Raw genomic sequence first — 23,368 nt, forward strand, 5'->3', positions numbered from 1 at the left:
TGGATCTGAGCATCTATTTACTGCAGATTCACTGCCCAAGTGAATGAACAGTGTCCAAGCTGAGCCAAACACAGACTGTGTCGCAAATTTTGTGGGTCAGCTTGTCCTGCCCTGCCGTAAAGTCCATAAGGTCAACTGGATATGAGTGTCAGGGCTATTTTGTCGAACTGACATGCATTTTATCTCTCTTAAAATATAAAGGGGAGCCTCGGTTACAGGAAGTAGCGGGTCTTTTATGGCTTGTATTGGCATCAACATTCCAGTTCAACCAGAATGAAAAGAGCGAGGTCACTGAAATGCTAGGAAGTCCAAAACAACCTTTTAATCTGTCACTTTGATTTGCTGATTAAGTCGCTTTAAACAGACGAAGCAGGTTTCTCTGTCATGATAATATGAGCAGACAAGTTATTTCACCATCATAATTTGATTCGTAGATAGTTTGTGGCATGTTATGTCGCTGCAGTGCAAGCTGATTGGATTGACTGAGTCATTTTGGTCAAACACATGGATTTATCCCAGATTGTTGTGATTTAAAAGGCCGTTTGTTTCATTCCCCTCCCCCAGGACAAACATGCATTCAAAACTAAACATTCAGAATTGTTAGCCATCAAACCATACTGTATTTGCTCAAAAAGATGCAATTCCTTGATTATGCATTTGTATACAGCATGTGGTATTTGTTGAGCATATGAGCTGAGTGTTATGTGCCATGCTTCATGAAAAAATAAAAATGCAGGGGAACATCAGGACTCACTACAGTAAAATTTCCAAGGTGAAAGGTTGAAAACTTTGAAAACCAAATATTTTAGTGCAAATAAACCAAAAATTTCCATGTTGTGCAGTGTTGAGTGCCTGGAGAGCCTTGAAAGAAAGCTAAAATATGTCTCTGCATTTGACACCATTAACAAGTGTTAACACATGACCTTTGGCAGCTCCTCACGATTTTAGGCATCTTCTGCGGCTGCAATTCTGAGCTAAGGATTCGGACAGTTGGATAACAGAGATAGGGGAAAAGGGCATAATGTTTGATAAAGTGAAATGAACGTGTTCACATGTCTGGCAGTGCGATTTCTTGTTTGCACACTATGACCCTGAGATACAATGTCTCAGGGCTAGCCAGCTGTTCTGGTCAAAATAACAGGCTCGGTTATATATTGGACCTCGGTTATATTTTTTTTCACTTTTGCATTATACCCTCATGGTAAAGAAAAATATATTTAGAAGAATACACCCACTGTAGAATACGTTGTACCATCATCCATGTTATTATTTTGCTTTATGTAGCAGGCAGTAGATTTTAATAGCAGGAGCTGAAAGGATTATATTAAGATAACCTTGGGAGAGAAGCGATAACACAGCCATGGGCATCTGTCCTTCCTGCCATCACTAACCCACTGTGACATTTTGTCTGAGGAGCGGCTCAAGCTCCAGTACTAACAGCTTATTTGCACTTTTTATACAATACTTGAAGGGATGCAATAGCTTTTTTTTTTTTTTTTGTTATTGTACACTTTTAGAAATGGCCCTGCTGGTCAGCTTGTATTGTGATATGCTGTTAGCCATTAGACTATGGCGAGGTAATCCTGACAAATACAATGACCAAATCAAGGATATTAGTGCTGTGATGTGCAGTCGATAATATTTGGCTTCATTAATTCCCATGCCCTGAGATGACATCCAGCCCCTATTAGGTTTGAAATCTCATCCCCTTCCCCTCTATACCTCAGCTGTGGCTCAACCAAGCAGCCAAGCAGATAATACGCTCTGAGCTCTGAAACATGTACCATTATAATTAGCTTTGTCAGGTCCTAGCCCCTACAACCCTCATGCAGATAATATGATAATATGTCTTCATAACCGGCTGACCTTACATGCTCAATATTTCTCCCCTTATGAAGATTACATGTCAATAAAGTAATTGAGTCCCGGGGTGTGTGGCAAGTGAAGATTTAGGTTATTGGACTTTTCAGGGTAGTGATGTACGAGCGTTATTATTCTACCTGTCAGGAGATGTGCAGGGGGCTGAGGACAGTCCGAGAGTGTCTGGGGGAAAGGAGAGGAGAGGGGCAAGGGAGAGAGGGAGAGAGAGGGAGACAGAGATAAGGGAAAAGAGAAAGAGAGGGGAAGGAGCAGAAAGAAATGAAGTGAGCCAAAGAGAGACACGGACAAGAGAGAGTGAGGGAGACGGAAATGAAGAGAGGAGGAGGGAGGACTGGGGAGAGCAGAAGAGGCAAGATCATTTCTCACAAGGAGGGACAGATCCACAGTTAATCATTCCCTCATACCGTCATCTCGCTGTCCCCTCCCTCGCTCTCTGCATATGAACAGGGGACATGTCATATTAATTAAGAGAAGTAGAGTTACAGTGGAGCCATCCATCTGAACGGGGCACAGGGGAGGCCAGAGGGGCCATGAAATATTCCACACAACACAAACCTATCATCACCTCTGCCACACACCTGATTGGCTACTGTGGGTTCATCAGTTTAAATTCTGGCAGGAAATGACGGTATGTAATTTGACACAACCATAATTTTGAGCAGCATGTGATGTCACCAAGAATAAATTTTTTATTGCTTCCACCTTATATTTACAGTATACACTCCCCATAGATTTTTTCTACAAACAATTTAGAACAATTTATGTATTACTATTTATACATATTCAGGATAAAAACTATATGTATGAATAAATTAATATATCAAATTGCATCTTTTCAAAAGGATAGCCTACCCATTCAGAGTAAGTAGCAATTACAGAAATTAGGTAATGAGTGTAAACACATTGTATATGCAAGTGTTATTCACATATACATTGACCAATAAACATACGGTGCTTGTGTGTCAACTTATTGTTACGACTTCCAGATGCTCTACCATGACTAAAAAAAAAAAAAAAAAACAACCAAAGAAACAAACCAAATATTTTGATAAAAAGTGGTATAATTAAAATTTTCTTGGCTTGACCTGTTTCAAAACATACAGGTAGAATCCCTGATCTTGATTGTGCACACAGGTGGTGATCTATGCTTTTTTTTTTCTTTTCTTATTTCTTGCCACATATAGTGACAAATTGTGCTAAATGCCATATGTCAAGGTACCATTTTGTCCATCATAATTTGACTGTCAGTGCTAGAGACAGAGGAAATGGGATGTGAAAATGAGTGCGGTCGATTGAGGTCCAACAATGAAGGTTATGCACATTTTCAGCTGCGAGAGAGACAGAAGGAAGGGACACACAAAGGCAGGGTGGGAGAGCAATGTTAAAGGATATTTTACCATGTCCTTTTGGATTAGGCCTGGAGATTGATATCTTCCAGTCAGATGAAGCTCTGATGTGAGTGATCTAGCCCCTCCATCATTGTGACATGCGGCTCTTGGCTAACGCTCATCCGTGTTGATGGGCACACCCTACGCCACAAGGGCCCCGGCTAACATACCTACCTTCCTCTCTCCCCATCTCTGTCTGCCTGACTCTGCCATCTCTGTTCTTTTATTTCTATTGCCCTTCTCCCCTGTTTTCTGTCACCATGTCATGTCCAATCACTGTTTGGCTGGCCAGGCACTCAGTCGGGCAGGCAGGGAGCAGGAGCCCCAGGTAGAGAACTGCCTAACAGGCATCAGGATGGGCACTGAAATGACTCTAATAATGGGGTCTCTGTGTGGCCCAGACAGGCCAGTCAGTTAGCAGGGCCAGGATGGGGAGTAATAAGTGTTTGATGTCTGCAGGGGAAGGAAGTGTGAAGGACTACAGCCAACCCTGGGCACTCCGGTCAGACAGGTGCGGCCAGCCAGGGTCTGAGGGGGGCGACTGTGGAAGAAGACGTCAGACTAGTATTGATATGTGTCAAGCCGGGGTTTGCCAGGCTGTTTGTTTAAGAGAGTGTCTCAGAGTGGTAGCAGCCATGCGGTAATTGATGTCTAGCTCAAAAAGACAAGCTAGCGGACAAGGTGATGTGCTTGGTGCTCAGTGAAAGGCAAGAGCTTTATGAAACAACCGTTGTCAATTTGATGGTGGGATAAAGGAAGAAACTACTGCACAATGCGCGCCTATATTATCTGTGCATGTTTATATGCATGTGTAAAACTCCAGCAGCAGTTCCTCTTGTGGCTAAATTTGCTGGCCATCTTTGATTTGATGGAAATTGCCAGTGACAGGTAGCGAGGTGCCATTTTGTCCACCGATGCGTGAAGTCCATCATTGTCTGTGCAGTTGAGTTTAGTTAACATGGCACTTAGCGACTGACATTGCTTTAGAGCCAGAAAAACACTGTCATTGTCATGTCATTTATCTTTTGCTAACCAATTTTCGATGTGTTCCTCACTGAATGCCTCGCTGAACGCTTCTAGCTTTTTACAGTAGGCATGTGCAGTTAGAGAGAGTTTCAGTGCCCTCTAAGTGTGACTGGATTTCAAACACTCAACACATTTTAAGTCCTGATATCAGACGAAATACGTTGCCCAGTACCTTCCACTGATAAAGCCACCGCTGTCCTTTCTGGTATGGCTATCCAGTAACAAGCTACTTCCCTTCGAACAGTTTTATGTGGTTGTAATTGACCTGACAATGGGGTTCATTATGCAGTCCCTTTCATGCTGTTTTGCCTGATAATTATTATTTAATGTGTTCGGATGGAGAGCATCATTAATTCATCCCTTCCTCCAATGTCAAAGAGATGAACAGTGAAGTTATCACTCTCTGGTGATTAATATTATGCTCCTTTGTTATTGAATCCTGTCCCAGTGATTAAACCTTCATTGAGTGACTCACCAGCCGCTCTTATTAACAGCACCATTACCGAACACAGCCAAACCTCTAATTGCGATTTTCACTTTTTCTTTCTATTTCGGTCAGAGGTTTGAACCACTTATCTGTGCTTTTCTTTTAATTAGAAATCCTGGGTGTAATGAAGAACACAATCGATCAGTGTCAGGCCATGTGGTGTGCATGTGTGGTGATTTGTGATCCACATGTTGATGGAGAAAATGAACGCTTATGATTACTGGCATCATTAGTGGTTTCATGTGCCCTTAAGGGCAGACGAACCCCTTCAATAACTCTAACAGTAAATAACAGACTTGTCATTGCTGTGCTTACAGGAGAGCCTGTGTTTATTCATACGTAAGGTGTGTGTTGTCAGTGAATTTGCTAGATGATGGTAGGTGCCTTGAGAAAAGCACTCCAAGGGGACTTAGGACTTTATGAACTGTCCCCTGTGAGTCCCGTGCCTTAAACCCTCCTGTTATCTCCAGACTCCAGAGCTACTGTAACTAGTGTTCTCTCCTAGCCCGATGCAGAATAAATGTCACTGAAATTAATTTCACCATTTTTTTTTCATTAGACCCCCCACAATGGTAATCTGTTTTCAGTCAAAATTTATGTGCCCCAGAATTCAATTTCCTTCTCATCCTCATAAGTTGAAAGTACAAAGACTGATACACATTTATCTGGTTATAACTGTAATTCACCCATCAATGAATAATGCCATCCTCAATTTAAAGTGTTTGATTACAGCCATTTAGTGAACTGACAATGATGGAGAGTCATTTTTCATGCATTAACTAATGCTGCTGATAAGCTCAAAACATAACCGATACATACAGTGTGCACTGCATTGTATTGCCTGTTTAAAGACTATGTTTTATCCTATATCCTCTATAATTTCTTTGTTTATTTTGCCAGGAAATACCCTAATTACAGCACCTTCTGAAACAGTAGCCCTCAGTTTCTGAAGCTTATGAAAACATACTCACTATGTTATTGTTGCGCTTTAAGGAGAATCATGTGGCAAAATCAACCTGGTATTGATCAGGGTTGGTTGAGCCATGACCCAGCAACCTTCCCCTGACAGACTATCGGCCTGTGGCAATAGCAAATCTTTCAACTCTCCATCTCCCACACACACTCATTCTCCCTGTTTTGTGTTTTTTTGTTGGCCCTGCATGTGTGTGTGTGTGTGTGTGTGTGTGAGTGTGTGAGTGTGTGTTTGGTGTTTTTATCTGAGTCATGCACACAGCTCCTAAATCTCTTCTCTTTTTTTAAAATTTTGGTCTCACTTTTGGACTTTTCCTTGTCCAATAATTTAACCCTCTATATGTAACTATATACATTGAGTGTGTGTGTGTGTGTGTGTGTGCGTGTGCGTGTGTGCATGTGCGTGTGCGTGTGCGTGTGCGTGTGCGTGCGTGCGTGAGTGCATGGACACACACATACGCTATGGTGGCAAAGCATGATGTTTGAATGAATGGGTGACAGACCGATGACTGACTGACTGACTGACAGGAAGTATACAACATGTCAGACTGCCTGGTGAGAAGTGTTCGAAAAGTCTGACGTCAGAGCCTCATCCCATGTCAACAGAGAAAGTAACAGTTATGCTGTCTTACTCCAGTGTGATGGACAGGCATATCATTATGGGGGCTTGTTAAGCCAAGAGTGTTACTGCAAATTACAATCAGTTCAGCAACTGATAGCTAATAGTGAGTACCTTTCCCTATATTGCTATTTAACCACACCGTGTACTTTATGTAAATGTTTGTTTTGTAGTCTTCATTTAAAACTGCTGGATGTTTTACTGTCCTGCAAGCCTTGCATTGCACTCTTGGCTTGTTATACTACTTCTTGTGTTGTAGGCAGTATAATCCCCTCCTTCCTGTCTCTCCTGCCCTCCTTCCATCCCTCCTTCTCTCTGCCTTTTCCCCAGCCTCTGCCTGGGTGAAAAATGGGGCGCATTTCCCTGATAGCCTGTGTGGATGTGGAGAGTATAAATGGCTAATGAATTACAGATGAACATTGACGCAAATTAATCTTCCTGATGTCCCAGGGTTATATGGCAGCTATTTAAAAGTTTAATCAATACACTGAAGTTGAGAACATGCAGGCACTGCAGTTGTTTGGCCGCAGTAAACAGCCAGGAGGGGGAACAGGGAAGGCCTGAGCCCAGGGTATGTATCATAATGACAGGTATTTATGTTTAATGGACTAAATATTTTTTATTGGTAGAGGGCAAATGTCACTTTAATTCTCAAAGTTACAGGCAGGAGTTTTGTTTGAGGCTGAGATATGGGTGACACCTCATCTGTTAAAATGGTTAACTAATTGACAGAAGGGTATATTAGTATAGGGAAAATGGAGTAAGGATAGATTTAGTTTCAACATGTCATGTTAAGCCTTCACTTCTTCTTTGAGAAATGCGTATAAAATGATAATAACATGCTCCTCATGTTTATGTCATTAATGTTCTGCTTGAATGACATTCTCACTTGCTTTATTGTTCTTGCTGTTACTCTCTCTTCTTCACTCTCTGTACCTGTAGTTTGTGTACAGTTTTATGCAGAGCAATCAGTGTGGTATTGTGTGGTAGTTAATTTCACGCCCAAAACTAAGTAGCATCACAGTACAAGCGCAATTCTTGGTCTTTGTTATTGACGATAACATACTAAATGGGTAAATTCTGCCATTCTTAAAATCAAATTTTCATTATAAAATTTCATGGCACGCTTCATTTTCAGTTAAAAAAATAAACCCCATAAAATAATATAAAATGAAGCAAAATTTGATAAATTAAGATCAATCATTTTTCAGACACGGGTAAAACAAAAGCTTTTTGGATAATGTACAATAGCGGTTGCCTGGAGCAACCACCGTGGTCCTTTTTCCTATTAACTTTTACTCACAAAGCACAGTGTTATTTTCTCAGCTTGCTACATGTGAATCACACAGAAATACACACACAAAAAGAAAAAAACAGTGGGTGGCTTTTTTTTTGTTTGTTTGTCTCATTTTGCTGATCCCTGAAGAGGAAAAGTACAATAAATTGTCAATGTTGTTTTTACAAAGACAACATTCGGGAAGCGTTGGATGTTGTTGCTGAGCCTGCTGGAGAACAAAGTAAATACAGCTGTTTTTTTACAGTGTATTTCTGTGTTTCTGTTGTGCATTTTACTGTTGAGAAGCAGCTGGAGGGCTTGTAGAAATACGCTTCTGGAGCAAATATGTCCTCCATGAATACAGCCTTGCATTCCAGTCCTGCTGGCATCTTTTAGCCAAATTGAGGCCAGCTGTAGTTACATGATTGATTTCATTGGGCATTTGATTGTCCTCCACTATATTGACTATGTGAAATCAAACATAGATCAAATGCATATTCCCATATTTGATACAAGGCTTAACCTGGATATACTGGCTCCTGAGTTGCTTGGTACCATGACCGTTTAACGTTTCATCTTCGGAAACATTTAACAGGTACTTATAAGTATAATGTACAAAATAGAAAATGCTCACACACTTACACAAATGTTCAGTGTACCAATACTAAGTGAAACAATTCCATTTCTCTCCCTGGTACTGTGCAGTGTATGCCAGCCCAGCTCTCAGTGGGCTGATTCGTAGTCCACTGGCTGTTGGTTTATTGGACGCAGGGGGGTTATCTATCTGCAGGCTTCCCTATAGAGAGGAGGTGGTGACTCCATCTCATGACGTTGGGCTGAACTGATAAAAGGACAGCCGGAGATGGATCGTGTCCACAATAATAGCCCTGGCTCACAGCAACCTATGCCCCTAGCTCATAAGTCACTCTCACACCAACTCTTATGGATGCCTGCCCCCAGCTCCATCTGACCCCACCCCCCACCTGCCCGGTAGTGCTATTTCAACCCTTGGAGATAATACAGAAAGTGTAATTGTCTTGTTAATTGGCTTCCTCTCGTTGCATTTTACCCCTAATGGATTGCCGCACTGATGGAATTGTTGGCTGAGTGGCCAAAATGGAGGGTGGGACAGAAAGGGAGAGAAGGCAAAGGAATACAGCAAACAAGACAAATCTGAGGGTGAAAGAGAGGAACCAAAGAGAGCAAATAAAAGTGTAAAGAGTCTAGAGGAGGAGAAAGACAGAGTTGGAGCAGTTGAGCCGAGAGGGGAGGATAGATGTGAAGAGGAGACAGGACAAGAAACTCGGAGTGAAGGGAGTGGATTCATGCCGGGAATAGATAACCTTGATGTTAAAAGCTACATCCGTCGGATGTGTCTTTCTGTGACATATTGATGGCCCTTGAAAAGAGTCAAGCTGATTGTATGCAGGGAGCAATCATTAAACCCACTCCATCTCCCTCTCTCTCTCACTCTCTCTCCCTTTTTCTCCATTGTAAGTGTGTGTGTGTGTGTGTGTGTGTGTATTCATACACAGTTGTGTGTGAGCCGATTAAATGAGCTTTGCAGCAGACGATGAGAGTTAATACAGGCTAATTTCTACGCTCCTTATTTGTTGGGAGGAATTAAAAAAAAAAACGAACAAACAAACAAAATGTTTTCAGTTATTTTTAGAGGTCCAGTACATTTGCAAAATTTATGGTAGGATCTAAGATATTTATTAAAAAAAAAAAAAAAAAACATTGCCTAGTGAGCAGTATCCAGGTTGATCATCTCTTTAGGTGAGGACTACATGTATAAAGTAGTTCTACAGTGCCAGAGCTGCCCTCTAAATGAATATATAAGCTATATATATATTGCTGTGTGGTCCATGGGTCTAAACCTGAGCGCTGAACCTGTCTAAGCTCACATTTTTAAGGCCTGACCAACAGAATCTGAGTGGTACTGCAAAATTGGAAATTTAAACCAGACCTGAAACCTAAATTTATATTTTGCCTAACATCTCTTACTGGCCATTTACTCGCTGAGCTAATGCAACACATTGGCTACACCACCTTGGTCAGTGCCTCTCAGGCATTACAAATCTACTTGCAACACATGACACAAATGAAAAAAAAATGCACTGTTGAGGTGAGGATAGTGAAACAGAGACTATCTTGGAAAAAGACAGGACTTCTGCTATCTATTCAGTTGGACTAAATTAGACAGTCTTTCCACTAAATTGTAATATTAAGTGGAAACTGTGTCGCAGAGTATCCAGTGGAAACTTATTTTTAGCAGATATAAATCTGACAGTTCAAGGGGGCTGCATTTCTTCAGAAATTGAAATGTCTTTGGAAAGGAGTTTGTCCACCAGAACCAAGAACATGAGCTGGACTGCTGCAGCTGGACACCTTGAAATCTCTGGAACTGTTAACTGACTGATACTGTATTGATCAACAACACTTGTAAACCTCCATTTATATATCGTCATTTTGCACAACAAGAAAATAAAGTATCACTGATTGCACCTTTGACAAGAGGAGTCCTCAGCTGTTTGTCTACAGGACATAGTAATTTATAGAGCTATTTTCTGCCCTATACATACTGATTATACTTCATATAGATTCCTATATACTTCTATGTATTCACAAGAAATAACTTTGGTTATCAGATGTGTTGATTTGATATTGGAGCACTTGTACATAGGAGGCTTTTTACAGCTGGTTTACTCACAGTAAATACAGTGGTAGAATGGCCCATCAAGCCCCTGTAGAGAGGACACATGCACACATTTGGGTAATCAGCTCTGAAACGACCAGACTGTCTGACGATGAACCTACACTGCTGCATTCACCAAGAGGAAGATACAAGATACCGACTGTACAGCCATTTAATAAAGACAAGAGAGTTAGCTACTCCCCTTAAAAACAACAAGGTGCTGCGTGACATCTGCAGAACAAAGGCCCGATTGTTCCTCCACCAGGGCATGATGGAAGCATTAGCCTCCACATCACTTTGTTAATCTGTCACTTTAATGGCTGCTCCCACTGTTCTCACTGTGTGCTGTGTTTGTGTGCTTGAGATCAAAGTGTGTATGGGTTGGTGATAATGTGTGTATGTTTGAGAGTGTGGGTGTTGATTCAATTGTGCTCATCCATGGCTTAGGATACACAGAGGATGTTGTAGACTACTGGGTTTGGCACTGTACCACTTGTTATTAAGTATCAGTTCATCAGGCGGAACCCCACAGGCGTGAGCGTGCCCTCAGAGCGCGTTATGTAAGACTGAGTTTGGCTTAGTTATTCCCTTCTGTGTCTCCAGCCACCCCATCTTTCTCCCGGTTTTTCTCGTAATAAGAGCAAGCTCTCGCTGTGAAGGGAAGGCAGCACTCTGGAATGTGTTTATGCATAAAACACACTGCTTGATGTAAGGCTGAAATGTAGCTGAGCTTGAACCAGCTTGCGCAGAAAATTAAGAGACACATTTATATACTCCATCACCCCCTGGGAAACAGACCTCATCCTTGGTCTTTGTTCTTTCCCTTAATTTACTCTTCCTCTTCTACTTTGATCACAGATGTAGCTTTTTGTTTTTTTTAAGCATTGTTGGAGAGTCACAGGTCACACATCGTCCAGAGTTTTCTGATTGGTGCTGGAGAATCACAGAATGTGTTTGCTCCAATCCTCCTGAGTCCCCACGGGCTAGTGACGAGCTCAGCAGAGTGTGAAGGCTTGGGGGGCCTTTAGCTTCAGTTCCTTCATCTGTGAAGGTTATCTCTGAAAGGCTTTGGTAGCAACCTACAAATATATCCCCTCTAGGTAATGTCTTATAGGAGCCTTGGTTCTGGTACCTCAATGGGTAATCTCTTTAAGGGCCCCACTCCTGGAGAGAGTGAGTTTCTCGCCGGGTAAGCTGTGAATATGTGAAAGGCCCCGGCACCCATATGATCAGAGCGCTGTGAGACACCCCGAGTCCTGTGGTGTCAAGCCCAGTCTCCAGCCGTGGCACCTATATCCCCAGGCAAATCACAGCAGCTGGAATTCACCCCCTCCCCTGCGTCCCAACCTCCTCACTGTCAGAGAAGCACACACACAGACACACATATGTACCCCTCACACACCGGGGGAACAGGCAGGCATGGAGCTGGTCCCGGATTTTATCGGAGGTGACAGCTCCTCACACTTCAGTGTTTGGATCACCTCAAGTAGCTGGGCTATGAGGGGAAATGAGCACTGCTCCACTACAAAGTCCAGATTTAGATTGACTGAGCTTGTCCTCGGGCCTGTGGGCTGCTGCTGCTGCTGCTGTTGCTGCTGCTGCTGCTGCTGCTGTACTGTTCCTCCGCCTGACAGAACACCCACTACTGCTGCGAGGGACTGGTGTGTGTGTTTGTGTGTAGGTCTTCATACTGTATATGTGCGTGCGTGAGTATGTGTGCGTGCGCGTGTGACTTGGTAGAGCATACTTTGAAGAGTCAGAGAGAGTGGGGTAAAGAGAGCGATGTGTCAGGTTTGGTTAGAATTGAGGGTGGCATCAGAATATGCTTGGCACTAATATGGCACCAGTATCTCTGTCCCCGTCTCTGCTTTCTGTCACTTAGTTGCCATTCTCTCCCCGCCCTTGACAATGTCTCTTTGGATTATGTGATTGGACTTAGCGCTTGGAGCGCCCCTCATCCCTCTGCGACACCGCCTCTCCCATAAGTCTCTCCTCTCCTGCCCTGTCTCTGGCCTGGCCCCCCTCCTCCTATAATGCACTTGATGTCTATTTAAAAAGCCTGGCGAAAGCTGTATCTGTTCTCTTGTCAGAGGATCATTGACAGCACTAATGCCACTTGTCCTTGCCTCATTTGGCGAGAGGTGACACCTAGCCACAGCCCGCCACATTCATCAAGTGGCAGTGGGAGCGCTGTGACATCAGAGTCAGCGCAGACCAGCCACAGAGCACTGGGCAGCCCTCTCCCTATACGACAGCACCTCTCATTACAACAAGAAAGCACCGCCCGCCATCTTGAATTCATCCTCTGAGGTGCAAAGACAGCATGGCTTCTTTTTCAAAAGTCTGATTAAACAATGTCTGTATATGCAGTTCCCTGGTCTTACTTGTTGAACTTATACTGTTCATACTGCAAAAGAGCTATAAGACCTATAGACCTCTGTACTGAACATATTTCTCTTTGTTGTGATGAACTGTGATAGAATATGGACTTTGACTGACTTCTGTGTTACTTTCTTAGCTATTGTGAATGTTTTCAGCAGTTTAATTTCAGTTGAAATCAGAAGGAGAATATTCTGTTTTGACTTTGTTTCCCTCCTTTGACTGGCGATAATAAGAGAGAAGAGCCCTCTCCAAAACTTCAGGCTGCTCTCGATAGGGCTTTTTCAGGAAGCAAATCAAATGAAACATTTGATTGAAACAGCGGTACCATGGCAAGAAATTGCATAAATTGAATCTAGTAGCAAGTTCTCAGCTCCTAAATTGATCTGTATTATCTAGCGTGTTTTATTAGACTGCTACATGCATTTGCACACATACACTCAAATGTACCACACCCCTGCCTGCTGATAGTTGAATAATTGCTTGCTGTGATGCTTCAGTGTCTGTGTGTGTGTATTTATATGTGTGAGTGTACGTGGGTGGCTGTGAGCTTGTTACTGTCAGGACTTTGCCCTGAGGCCACACTGGTCTTTCGGAGAAACAAGATGCTCATCCTTCTCAGCAACCCCTCTCATCCCCTATAAGGAGCAGACCCAGACCCTGTTCTGTCCTGCCATTTAAAGCTACCCTGTGGAGTTTTTGCACAATTGTAAACAAACAAGGTTTTGTTTACATTCAGTGCTTCTCACTAAAACTTATCGCCTGTGTCCTTAAGGTGAAATGAACACACTGAATGCATTTACTACCTCATAAAGTGTTAAGCCTTCTTTTTGACTCATTCTGTGTTCACATCTGTTTATGGTCTTCTCCTGCAGTTTTACTTGAGATGCAGCCATTATTAGAGACCTGGTTTGCATTGGTTTGATTTCAGCTACATAACTGGTTTATATACATATATAAATAGATACAAGTAAGCTTTTATGACTGTGAAGTTTTTTTTATTTTATTTTATTTTATTTTATTTTGTTTTATTTATTTTGTTGGCGTTGGGGGGGGGGGGGGGGTATTTTGGTTTGTGAGGGTCTTGTCTCACAGGTTGGGAACCACTCCTGCTCATCTATAACTCAAACACAGATATTAAATATATGAATTACAGCTCAAATTTTTATGATAAAGAAATTATTGATTAGCGAATGCTAAGCTTGTCTGTCTAGTCTGTCTAGCACTGAAATATTCCCAGACATACAGTGTAAATCCAGTTACAAATGGTCACTACATATTGATGGTACGTGCACATAGATATATCCAGGTGTGAACACAGTCAAACAGTCTAGGTGTACTCTAGTCTCAAATGCTAAATGAATAAAAGGAAGCAAAGGCATTAAAATGTGTCCTTTTTTTTCAATTTTTGATCAAATATTTTTTTTGCTTTTTTATCTATAAAATTACAGACATGACTCACACTTCCTCTCATTATGTTTTTAGGGGTATTCGCCAAATGCCGCTATGTCTACTATGGCAAGCACTCAGAAGGCAACAGATTCATTCGAAACGACCAACTCTGATGGACAGCCGGTCAGACATAAAGAGGGACATGAATGACGATGAGTGTTAACAGAAGCAAAGATGATCAAACCAATCTCTTATTTATTAAAAAAGCACTGGTGACTTTTGAGTCACCTAATCTCCCACTGGAAAAAGATTTAAACTTTATCAAAAGCTGTTGTTGTGGTTATGTAAGGTGAATCTTTTTTTTTTTTTTTTTAAAGATCATATTCCAGCCCCATAGTTATGGCCTCTTCTGGTGAGCTCAGTCTGCTTCTGCCTCCCTGCTTCCAGCTCGGAGTCAGAGTCAGAGATGACACTCCCACTGACATGATTGCCTCTAAGCATCAGCAACCGCTGCAGACACACATGCACACACAAAAGGACAGTCTCTCTCTCTCTCTCTCTCTCTCTCTCTTGTTCTCTTGCACTCAGTCAGTGACAAACAGACCCAGCCAATTGCATCCTCTTCTTTGACAGCCATGATGGATCACCCGTCCACTACCGCCACTAATCAAGGGTGAAAGGGGTGACGGTCACACACCTGGGGCCTGATGTGCACTCATATCTCTCTCTCTCTCTCTCTCTCTCTCTCTCTCTCTCTCTCTCTCTCTCTCACACACAGACACAGACACAGACACACACACACACACACACACACACACATATAACTGCTGTTAAGACATTCCAAAGATTGGTTTAAACACTCCTTTTCAGTCAAAACTTGAGGCATGATCAGTCTTGTTTAGTTTGTGGCAGAGTACTTTGCCCTCTTTTATTTGAATGAATTTGACTGAATTGCTTTTATTTTAGTGGAGAAAGAGAACCTGCTCTTAAAAGTCAGACATATATCTGATATTTGAGCCATGATTTGGTCAGTTTCTGTTAAAAGTATATATTAGCATGTGTGGTTGTCTATAAGAGATGTATCAAACAGAGCTTTTAAAGTCAAAAACATTCCAGTATCAGGTTTTAATGCAGAACAGAGTTGTAACCAAGTGCTCATTCCAGGTATAGCTTTATGTATTGTGGTGCCATTTACTTATGTTATTGTGCCTGTCCCGCTGCTTGGCTTCAACCAATTCACTACTTAATACTGAAATCTTCCCTTCATTATTTGCATTGCATTGTGATGACCTGTTAACAAACTATAATGCATAATCTTCAAAAAATTGCATTTAATGTAAAATTGACCATACGCTTGCCTTAAATGTGTTAAAATGCATTTTGTCTGTTTACATTTTGTAATACTTTTGCAATCATTGTGGTTTCCCAGTGAACTTGTAATGTGTTAATGATGATTTGTAATACCTTATCACAACAGCCTAAGGTAAAGTGCTGCCATTTTTTTTTACATCTTAACATTTTTTTTTTTTAAATATCAGTACTCTGGGCAATTTTCCAATCTGAAATTCAGAAAAGAATGAATGATGTAATGTAGCTGATGTTAAATTGCATTTGCTGGATGTCTTCAAGTGATTAAAAGGGTCCTGTCAGATTGATGTAGAGCTTAAGGTATTGTCGTGCTTTCACATTAATTCCTTCTTCCACCACAGCACACTGTTTCCTAATGATCAAATGCCCATCACATTCATATTTTTTCCTGTGTAAAGCATAAAGAGGCAATCAATATTTTAATAGCACGGTGTTACTCATCATTACAACCACAGAAGTACTCGAGAATGATGTTCCTGACTGACTAATCTTATGTCAAGTCATGAGGCACAAACAGTACATTACCTATTTCTTGAGAGGTGGAGTAGTTTAATAAACCATGTTGATGAGACAGAGAGGAAAGGCTTGCTGTATTTGGGATTTGAAAGAAAACATGATGAGTTTCAGTCTAGTGCGTCAATCATCCACGAACAGATGAAGGAAAGGTCAGAGATAGCCTTATGCAATGTTTGTTCACCGCGTCTGTGTCTGTTTATTTCTCATTTCTGTTAGCTTAAACATTTGTGCTAGTTTACAAGACTCTGTGCACGTCAGAGTATGTGTGCTTGCTTGCATGTGCTTATACACCACTTCCTACAGGACTGTGTGACCATATTCCAGCTGACATGCCGTTCAGGAGCCTGGTCACTAGTGCCGGCGTTTCAAAATGACAAGGTTTATTTGTCTGTGTTTTAATATGCTCAGGGGAAACTGGGGCTGACAGCCTGAGGAGACAGGAAGAGGGGAGCCACAACAAGTTCCCCCCCGCACGACACAAAATGTCATCCTTCCCCTGGCTGCGGCGCGCGCCCAGCCATCCTGCTGAAAAGAGCAGACATTTAAAACTTTGTGACATGTGTCACAGGCACTGCCATTGAGCCAGTGCCACTGACAGAGCTGGAATTGACAGGCCCCGAGCCACCGGAGCTGGCTGGGGGACACACCGAGTTTGGTGTGTGTCACTTCCTATCCTCGTCAGGGATGCATCCCAAGCTGCCACACCAACACAAACTGCATTATGGGATGGGCGGGGAGTGCCAGAGTGGGTTGACATATGCTTGACATGCGCCTTTGTGCATGCGAGGGGATGAATGGGATGCCTGGCATCACGGGCAGTAGATTAATTAAGGTATGAGCCACAGATCTACCTGTAGGCGATGCCCTCCTTGACCCTCAGCTCTGTCACTGCTGCTGCTCCTTGGGAACTTCCTGGATGAACAAATGGCACGCCACTTCATCAGTGCAGATCAGTGACATTCTGTTATAGTAGCCCTGCAGGCTCCTTTGCTAGCCACTGTGTGTGCAGTCAAAAAGAAGGTATAACTCTGTACCTACATATTTTCAGTTTGTATGCATGCTTGTGTGAACCATTCAGGATTTTCAGAATATAGTACATTCACATTGGAAAAATGGCAAAAGTGACAATACATTTATAGATGTTTTTGTTGGAAAGAAAATTTAGAGACTGACATGCCCTGCAGTGTAATGCTTAAAGCAAATTAAAATAAAAAAAGATGATAGTGAGAAAGCTCTAGCAACATCTCTGAAAATAAAAATGTCACTGTTTGTAAATAATTAAAAGTAAATGTCTTGTTTAATGTTTTGTTAGTACACTATAGAAGAGTACTCTGACTTTTTTGTATACTACCTGCAAAGAAGTATAAGTATATTATTGCACACCCTATTTTGTATGGTAATTGTGACACAGTATTGCAGCACTTTCAGATTTTGGGTATGTTAAAATGCATGAACATATTTTACAATCTCTGTAGCTCTACAATATATTACATTGGTGGCACAGCACAATTCACCTCCCCAAAAGGCACACCAGTGTGTGACTCACTGTCAGAACAACTAGGGACCAATCACCCCATCACTACATAACAGCCCACAGCCCGATGACTGATTGGCATGAGCTAATGCAAATTTACAAGAAGGCATAGGGAGAAAAAAAGGACTTGTCTTTATGAGTGACAACTGGCCACTGATAGCAGAGCAGCAAACAGGATGGGGTGAGATTTAGATTTAACTGTCCCCCTGGCTCCAGAAAACTCTCCCCATCTCTCTCTCTCTCTCTCTCTCTCTCTCTCTCTCTCTCTCTCACCCTCTCCCTCTCTTCCTCCCTGACATACAAACTCTTTCCCTCCTGCACCTGAAGACATTTGGCAGCACACTGCTTTCTCACTCAATCCAGAGAGGCCAACCAGGGGGGCGTGGCAGCTGGGTACTGGGGGGGGGGGGGGGGGCTTGGAGTGGCCCTTATTTCCGGACCCAGTCTTAGATGAGTAACATTTGTCATTCAGGGTTGTGCTGTAGTAATTAGCTTGTCAGTGGGCACCAGGCTGAGCTGGCTCTTTCTGCTAAGAAAGATGGACAGACTGACACAGGAGCTGACAGCCAGTCGATAATGTGGCAATTAATGTCATAAATAATTCCACTGCCAATTATATCAAAATGGACTCTGTTCTTTCACAGGGCCTGGTAGTCCCTTATCATTTCCTCTGATAAGAGGAACAACCGTCTTCATCCCCCCTATAATTATGGGGCTTTTTATATGGAAATACAACATGGCCTCCATCTCTCCACATGTTTATATCACAGGGGTGAAAAGTAGAAGGTGAGAGACATGGACAATGAATGTAACATGCTAATGAATCTGTGTTTTGTGCCCTTTACCTTGGGTATTTCAACGGGTCATAAAGCAAGACCGTGAGGCATTTCAAGTGTCATTAGCATGTACAAGAGACAAAAAAAATACTTGATTTGAAAATGCTGACAATTATGTGAGAGAGATCGATTGGAGATGATATTCTAAAGGTTGCAGAAGCTTAACCAACAGTGAGAATATTGATCCTGACGCTCCATCACTTGGTGGGAAAAATTACATCCATTCTCTGTCTTCAAGATGCAGGTCAATCAATCGCGGCAGGTGAGAATACATGATGAGCTAGAATCAGCAAGGGCTCACTGAATAGTAAATGTGCTCTGTATTGGAAGGAAATAAAAAGGGAAAAGTGGGAATTTGCTTTGAAATGCTTATTATCCACCGCCTCTGCCTGTTTTCACAGGCTCATTTGTCTCGACAAGTGACTCAGTCACTGTGAATGGTCCCCATCAGCCTGACACTAAACTCTTCCTGTGAAATGTATGAGCAAATAAAGTGAGCTCAGCACATGTAAAGCCCTCCTAATGCATTGTAAAACAGCCTTAAACACATCAGATGTATCTTCGGGATGGGAAGGTCGCTCTGATGGTAATATATGGTCTGTGCTGAGAAGTCTCAAGGTCGTGTCAGATTCGCCTACATAATGCATGATTTCCCGTTACTCTCAGACTCCAATCATGCCTCGCAAGCCTTGAGATGAAAATTTTACTAAGTAAATCAGCCACCTTGCTGGCATTTCTATTACCCCTCTGTGTGCACTGACAGAGAAGATGAATAACGCTAAATAATAACACGTGGTAACAAATCATATTTACTACTCATACAGAGGAGAGCTGCAGCGGATGTAGAACCGTTAGGTGGTTTTTGTTATTCTTTCATCTTGCCTGTACAGATTTTACTGCAGTTTTTTTGTTTTGTTTGTTGTGTGTGTGCGTGCGTATAAATGTGTTCTTTGTACTTTATGGAGATGAGTGTGTCACTCCTCCACTTGTCACTGTCCTCTTGTTAGATTGTGTGCGTAATTATTGTGTCATTTATTGCACGAGAATTGCTTGCTTTGAATAAAGCAGTTAAATGACCCTGTTAGCATAATTAATTTAACCATCCTGAGGGGCTGCAAAGTCGCAGGCTCATGAATATTAATTATTGTCAGTGTCAGTGCTAAATATTGTATGACAACAATGCAACACGTTTTTGTTTTGTTTTTGTTTTGAAGTGAAAGATTGTTTGATGCAATTTCAGGGTGAAATTTTGACTCTTTGTTCCTGATTTATAATCACTTCTCTAAATTCTGTTTTAATAAGACATTTATATAGAAGAAACACGTAAAATACAATATTTTCCAGTGGCTGCATGTTATCAGATGAATATTAACACAGACACTTTCTCTTTTATTGCTTCGGCTACATCATTAAAACAGCAACCCCATTCATTTGGCAGAGAACATACAGTAATTATACAGAATGGTATGGCAGAGGGCATGTAATGTTTGCATTTTAATGTTCACACCCTTAGGCCCTACAGCTATACTTAACATGACACAAAGCATCAGCCATTGATTTTACATGCTTGACTTGAACAATCAAACATTTCAAAGGAAATTCCTGGAAATACTGGCGTTTACTACTTTTCTCTACAGTACCAGGACCTGAGGGTGGAGACGTTGATTGTATGTGTATGTCTGTTTGTGCACGTGTGTTTATCTGACAACTGGACATGAACAAGAACCAGTAAAAGCCCTCAGGAGACACAGATGATTTTCTCACATGGGCAATTCTGTATTACTCCATTGAGGCACAAGAGAATTCTTGAACAAACACTGTACTGTACACTGAGCCAAGTGATGTGCACCTCCGGTACCAATGAGATTGCACACTTTAATGCAACTGGCTCCTGTAGTATATGTTACTGTCATTCTGGATCACCATGGGAAGCTTGGTGGATGCAGAAATTCCACTCCCCACTTCAAAATAGAGGAGTATATTTCCCATGACCGTCTTTGAACCGCAAAACAATATTCATACATTTCATATGAATACGCGTTATGGGCCCCCACAGTAGTGTGACCTGAGGGAGGAGTGTGTTGTGTTGCATGCCAGACTCAGTGGTATTTCCTGCGGCTCTCTGATCCTATCTCTGGGGTCCTCTGCAGGGCAGACTCTCAAATGGCGCAACTTGGCCTTGGCTATTGACAGTGACATACAGAAGCAGTCGATTTTTGACACACAGCAGTGACTAATGGTGAGGAAACGGTGAGGGAGATCTGTTCTGAGGCCATTCTTTAAGACACGGAGATCCAGCCCACCTCCCCGGGGCATAGCTTAGCACAAATGAAATCCTTGAATCATGAATACTGCAGTTAGGAGTATTCATGATTCAGGAATGGCAGGTGAGCTGCTATTTACTACAGCTGATCTTGCTTTTATGGAAGTAATATTGGTGGTGAGTGGTGGGGAGCTTATGTTTTAAGTATGTTTTTATTCTCTGTGGATAGCATTTAAAGGTAGCTTATTGACTTTCAGTTGTTTTGTAGAAACTTGGCCATTTGTTATATGTTAAATAGTTGAAAAGCACATAATTATCACTGCTGAATTTCTACAGCTATAAAGGTATACAGAATCAAACACCCATCCTATTAAACAAAAACAATGACATCTGGAAAATATGGCTAAATGTGAAAAAAAAAGTCTCAAACTCTCAAACATATTGTTAGCTAATTAATAGATTTATACATACATACATAATACATTATTAGTATCAGTCCATTGATAAAACAACAAGACTAAGAGTATACTGCCGTCATTTTTCTTGTAATTTGTTGAGATCACACTTAGACACAACAGTGCTGTGAGCTAAATGCTAACGTCAGCATGCTAAAATAGTCCCCATGTTAATTTTTAGTACGTGTATTATTTACCACGTTTACTGTCTTAGCTCTGCAGGTTAGCATGCTAACATTTGCTGAGTGACAGGAATGTAATTAGTTTTGCAGGAATTTGGTCATAATCAACCTCATTAAGGTGCTACAGGAAAAGTCAGGGGATCATCTAAGTCACTATAGGTTTCATCTCCTGAATGCCAGTGTCAATATTTGACAGTAAAAATTTACATGACACTTCTACAGTTGTTGAGACGTTTTTGGACCAAAGTGTCAGATGGTAGAGATAAAGCCTAGAGTGGTTTGAAAAAAAAAACAATACAGCAGTGAACCTCTTCGGAGATTGAGGGGAAAAAAGTTATTTGTTTTTGTATGTGGAAAATAATTTCTGTTCTGGAAGTTAAGTATTACTAAAGTCAAAGCAGAGTTGTTCTCACAAGCTATACAAATCATTCACCATCTCAAATATGCATATGGTGATTTAGTGCCAATAGCACAAAATATTGATCTACTTACTAGAGGTAGTTTGAATGTCCCTGAGCTAAAGGTTTATTGGTTTCTTATGCTTCTTCTCTTCTATGTGTGGGTAAAGTTCAGCCGTGAACCTTCGCATTTGGGTATTAGCAATGTTTTTTTTCTCTCTCAGACAAGCTGATAGGCCTAACCTTGTCTGTCTTTCCAAACATATTGATTAGCCTGTGAGAAGAGAGGGGCTATGAGACTGAGTGCAGAGGCTAAACTTTAAGTAATTCACTTCCTACTAATAGCATAACATTATTTCATGGTATGGGAAAAAAAAGTTTTACGCTATGTTTCTGAAGATATTGTTCTTTAGTTTGAAGATGGCTGAGCTAAATTTTCCCTTTTTGACAAAGTAATGACATAATTACATGTCCCTGTGTATATCAGAATATTGATTTGCACCATGGCAACCCAAACTGCCTGATATGAGAACATGATCTTGATTTCATGATAAAACACCAGTTGTAAAAATGGCCTCCCACAAATCAAGGATTGTTGTTTGTCGGATAGAAAATCCAGCCATCAGCAAGGAGCTTAGAGAGGAAGATTCACCAACTTTTCCAGAAGATGACATTCAACACAAATTACAAATGGCAGTGGCAGGCAGAAAAAAAGAGAAAAGTCAACCTCTGTGCCTTTGTTGTTCTCCTTTAATTCTGTTAATCGCCCCCAGGTAAAGATTAGCTGCTCTTGCCAATTTAATTCAGGCTCAAATGATGCTGCTACAAGGTCACTTTTTCTTTTCTTCCTCTCCTCCTCTGTCTCTTTATTCACCCCTCCTCGCCTGCCCTCCTCCCATCCCACCCCCCTCTCTCCACCATTTCTCTTTCCATGAGCAGGATTGAGTTGTCATGTAGTTCTAATAGGCAGCACAGGGAATCATTAGTCCACCTCGGCTCCCTGACTGATGGGTATTTCACTCCAATCATCTGAGTACGGTGCGTGTGTTTGCGTAGGTGTGTGTATGTGTGCGTGCGGAATGAGAGAGCGAGAGTACACCCTCCACCCTGCACCCTCCAGAACACACACACACTCACAAATCTTCCGCCACAGACATCACCATCCCCCCACCCGCCACTGCATTGTGTGCCTACTGCTATTGACGGAGTGTCAGAGCTGAGGGGAGATGTCTTAATCAACTTGGACACACTGGGCATTGATTTGACAAGCTGCTGTAATGACCTTCTTGTTTTCGTAAAGGATCACTGTTTATCTGGGCCACAACTGATGCGCTGAGCATGCCTCATCGTCATGGAAACTATTATCACGGCTGAATTGGGATGGGGGCTTTGGATCTCTCTTTTTCTCTCTCTGTCTCTCTCTGTCTCTGTCACACAAACACGCTGTCTCTTACGCACACATATAGCCACATGTATTGATATTGATATGTTTGAGGTGATGCAGTGTAACCAGATGTGTGTGTGTATGTGTACTGTAGATGTGTGTGTTTGCGCTTGAGTGTGATGTTTAACACTTCCAGTCGAAATTGTCAGAGGTCAAAGGGAAATGCTATAATTGATGTCAACATCTTTCACATCAATGTTATGGAAATCGTTTCAGACTGGATGGATTGACTGAGAGGGCTCAATAATCCCAAG

The 23,368-nt window shown here is 41.8% G+C and overlaps 1 protein-coding gene across 1 annotated transcript in view; it reads left to right on the forward strand.

Annotated features, from left to right (window-relative positions):
- lrmda (leucine rich melanocyte differentiation associated) overlaps nucleotides 1–15,774 on the forward strand; it is a 203,044-nt gene extending 187,270 nt beyond the window's left edge. Inside the window, exon 7 of the mRNA XM_041050327.1 lies at nucleotides 14,212–15,774. Coding sequence (XP_040906261.1) covers nucleotides 14,212–14,291 — 80 coding nt within the window. The 3' untranslated portion in view covers nucleotides 14,292–15,774. The remainder of the gene's footprint in view (nucleotides 1–14,211) is intronic.
- The last annotated feature ends 7,594 nt before the right edge of the window (nucleotides 15,775–23,368 follow it).

This window comes from Toxotes jaculatrix, chromosome 11 (genome assembly GCF_017976425.1).
Source record: "Toxotes jaculatrix isolate fToxJac2 chromosome 11, fToxJac2.pri, whole genome shotgun sequence".
Lineage (NCBI taxonomy): Eukaryota > Metazoa > Chordata > Actinopteri > Toxotidae > Toxotes > Toxotes jaculatrix.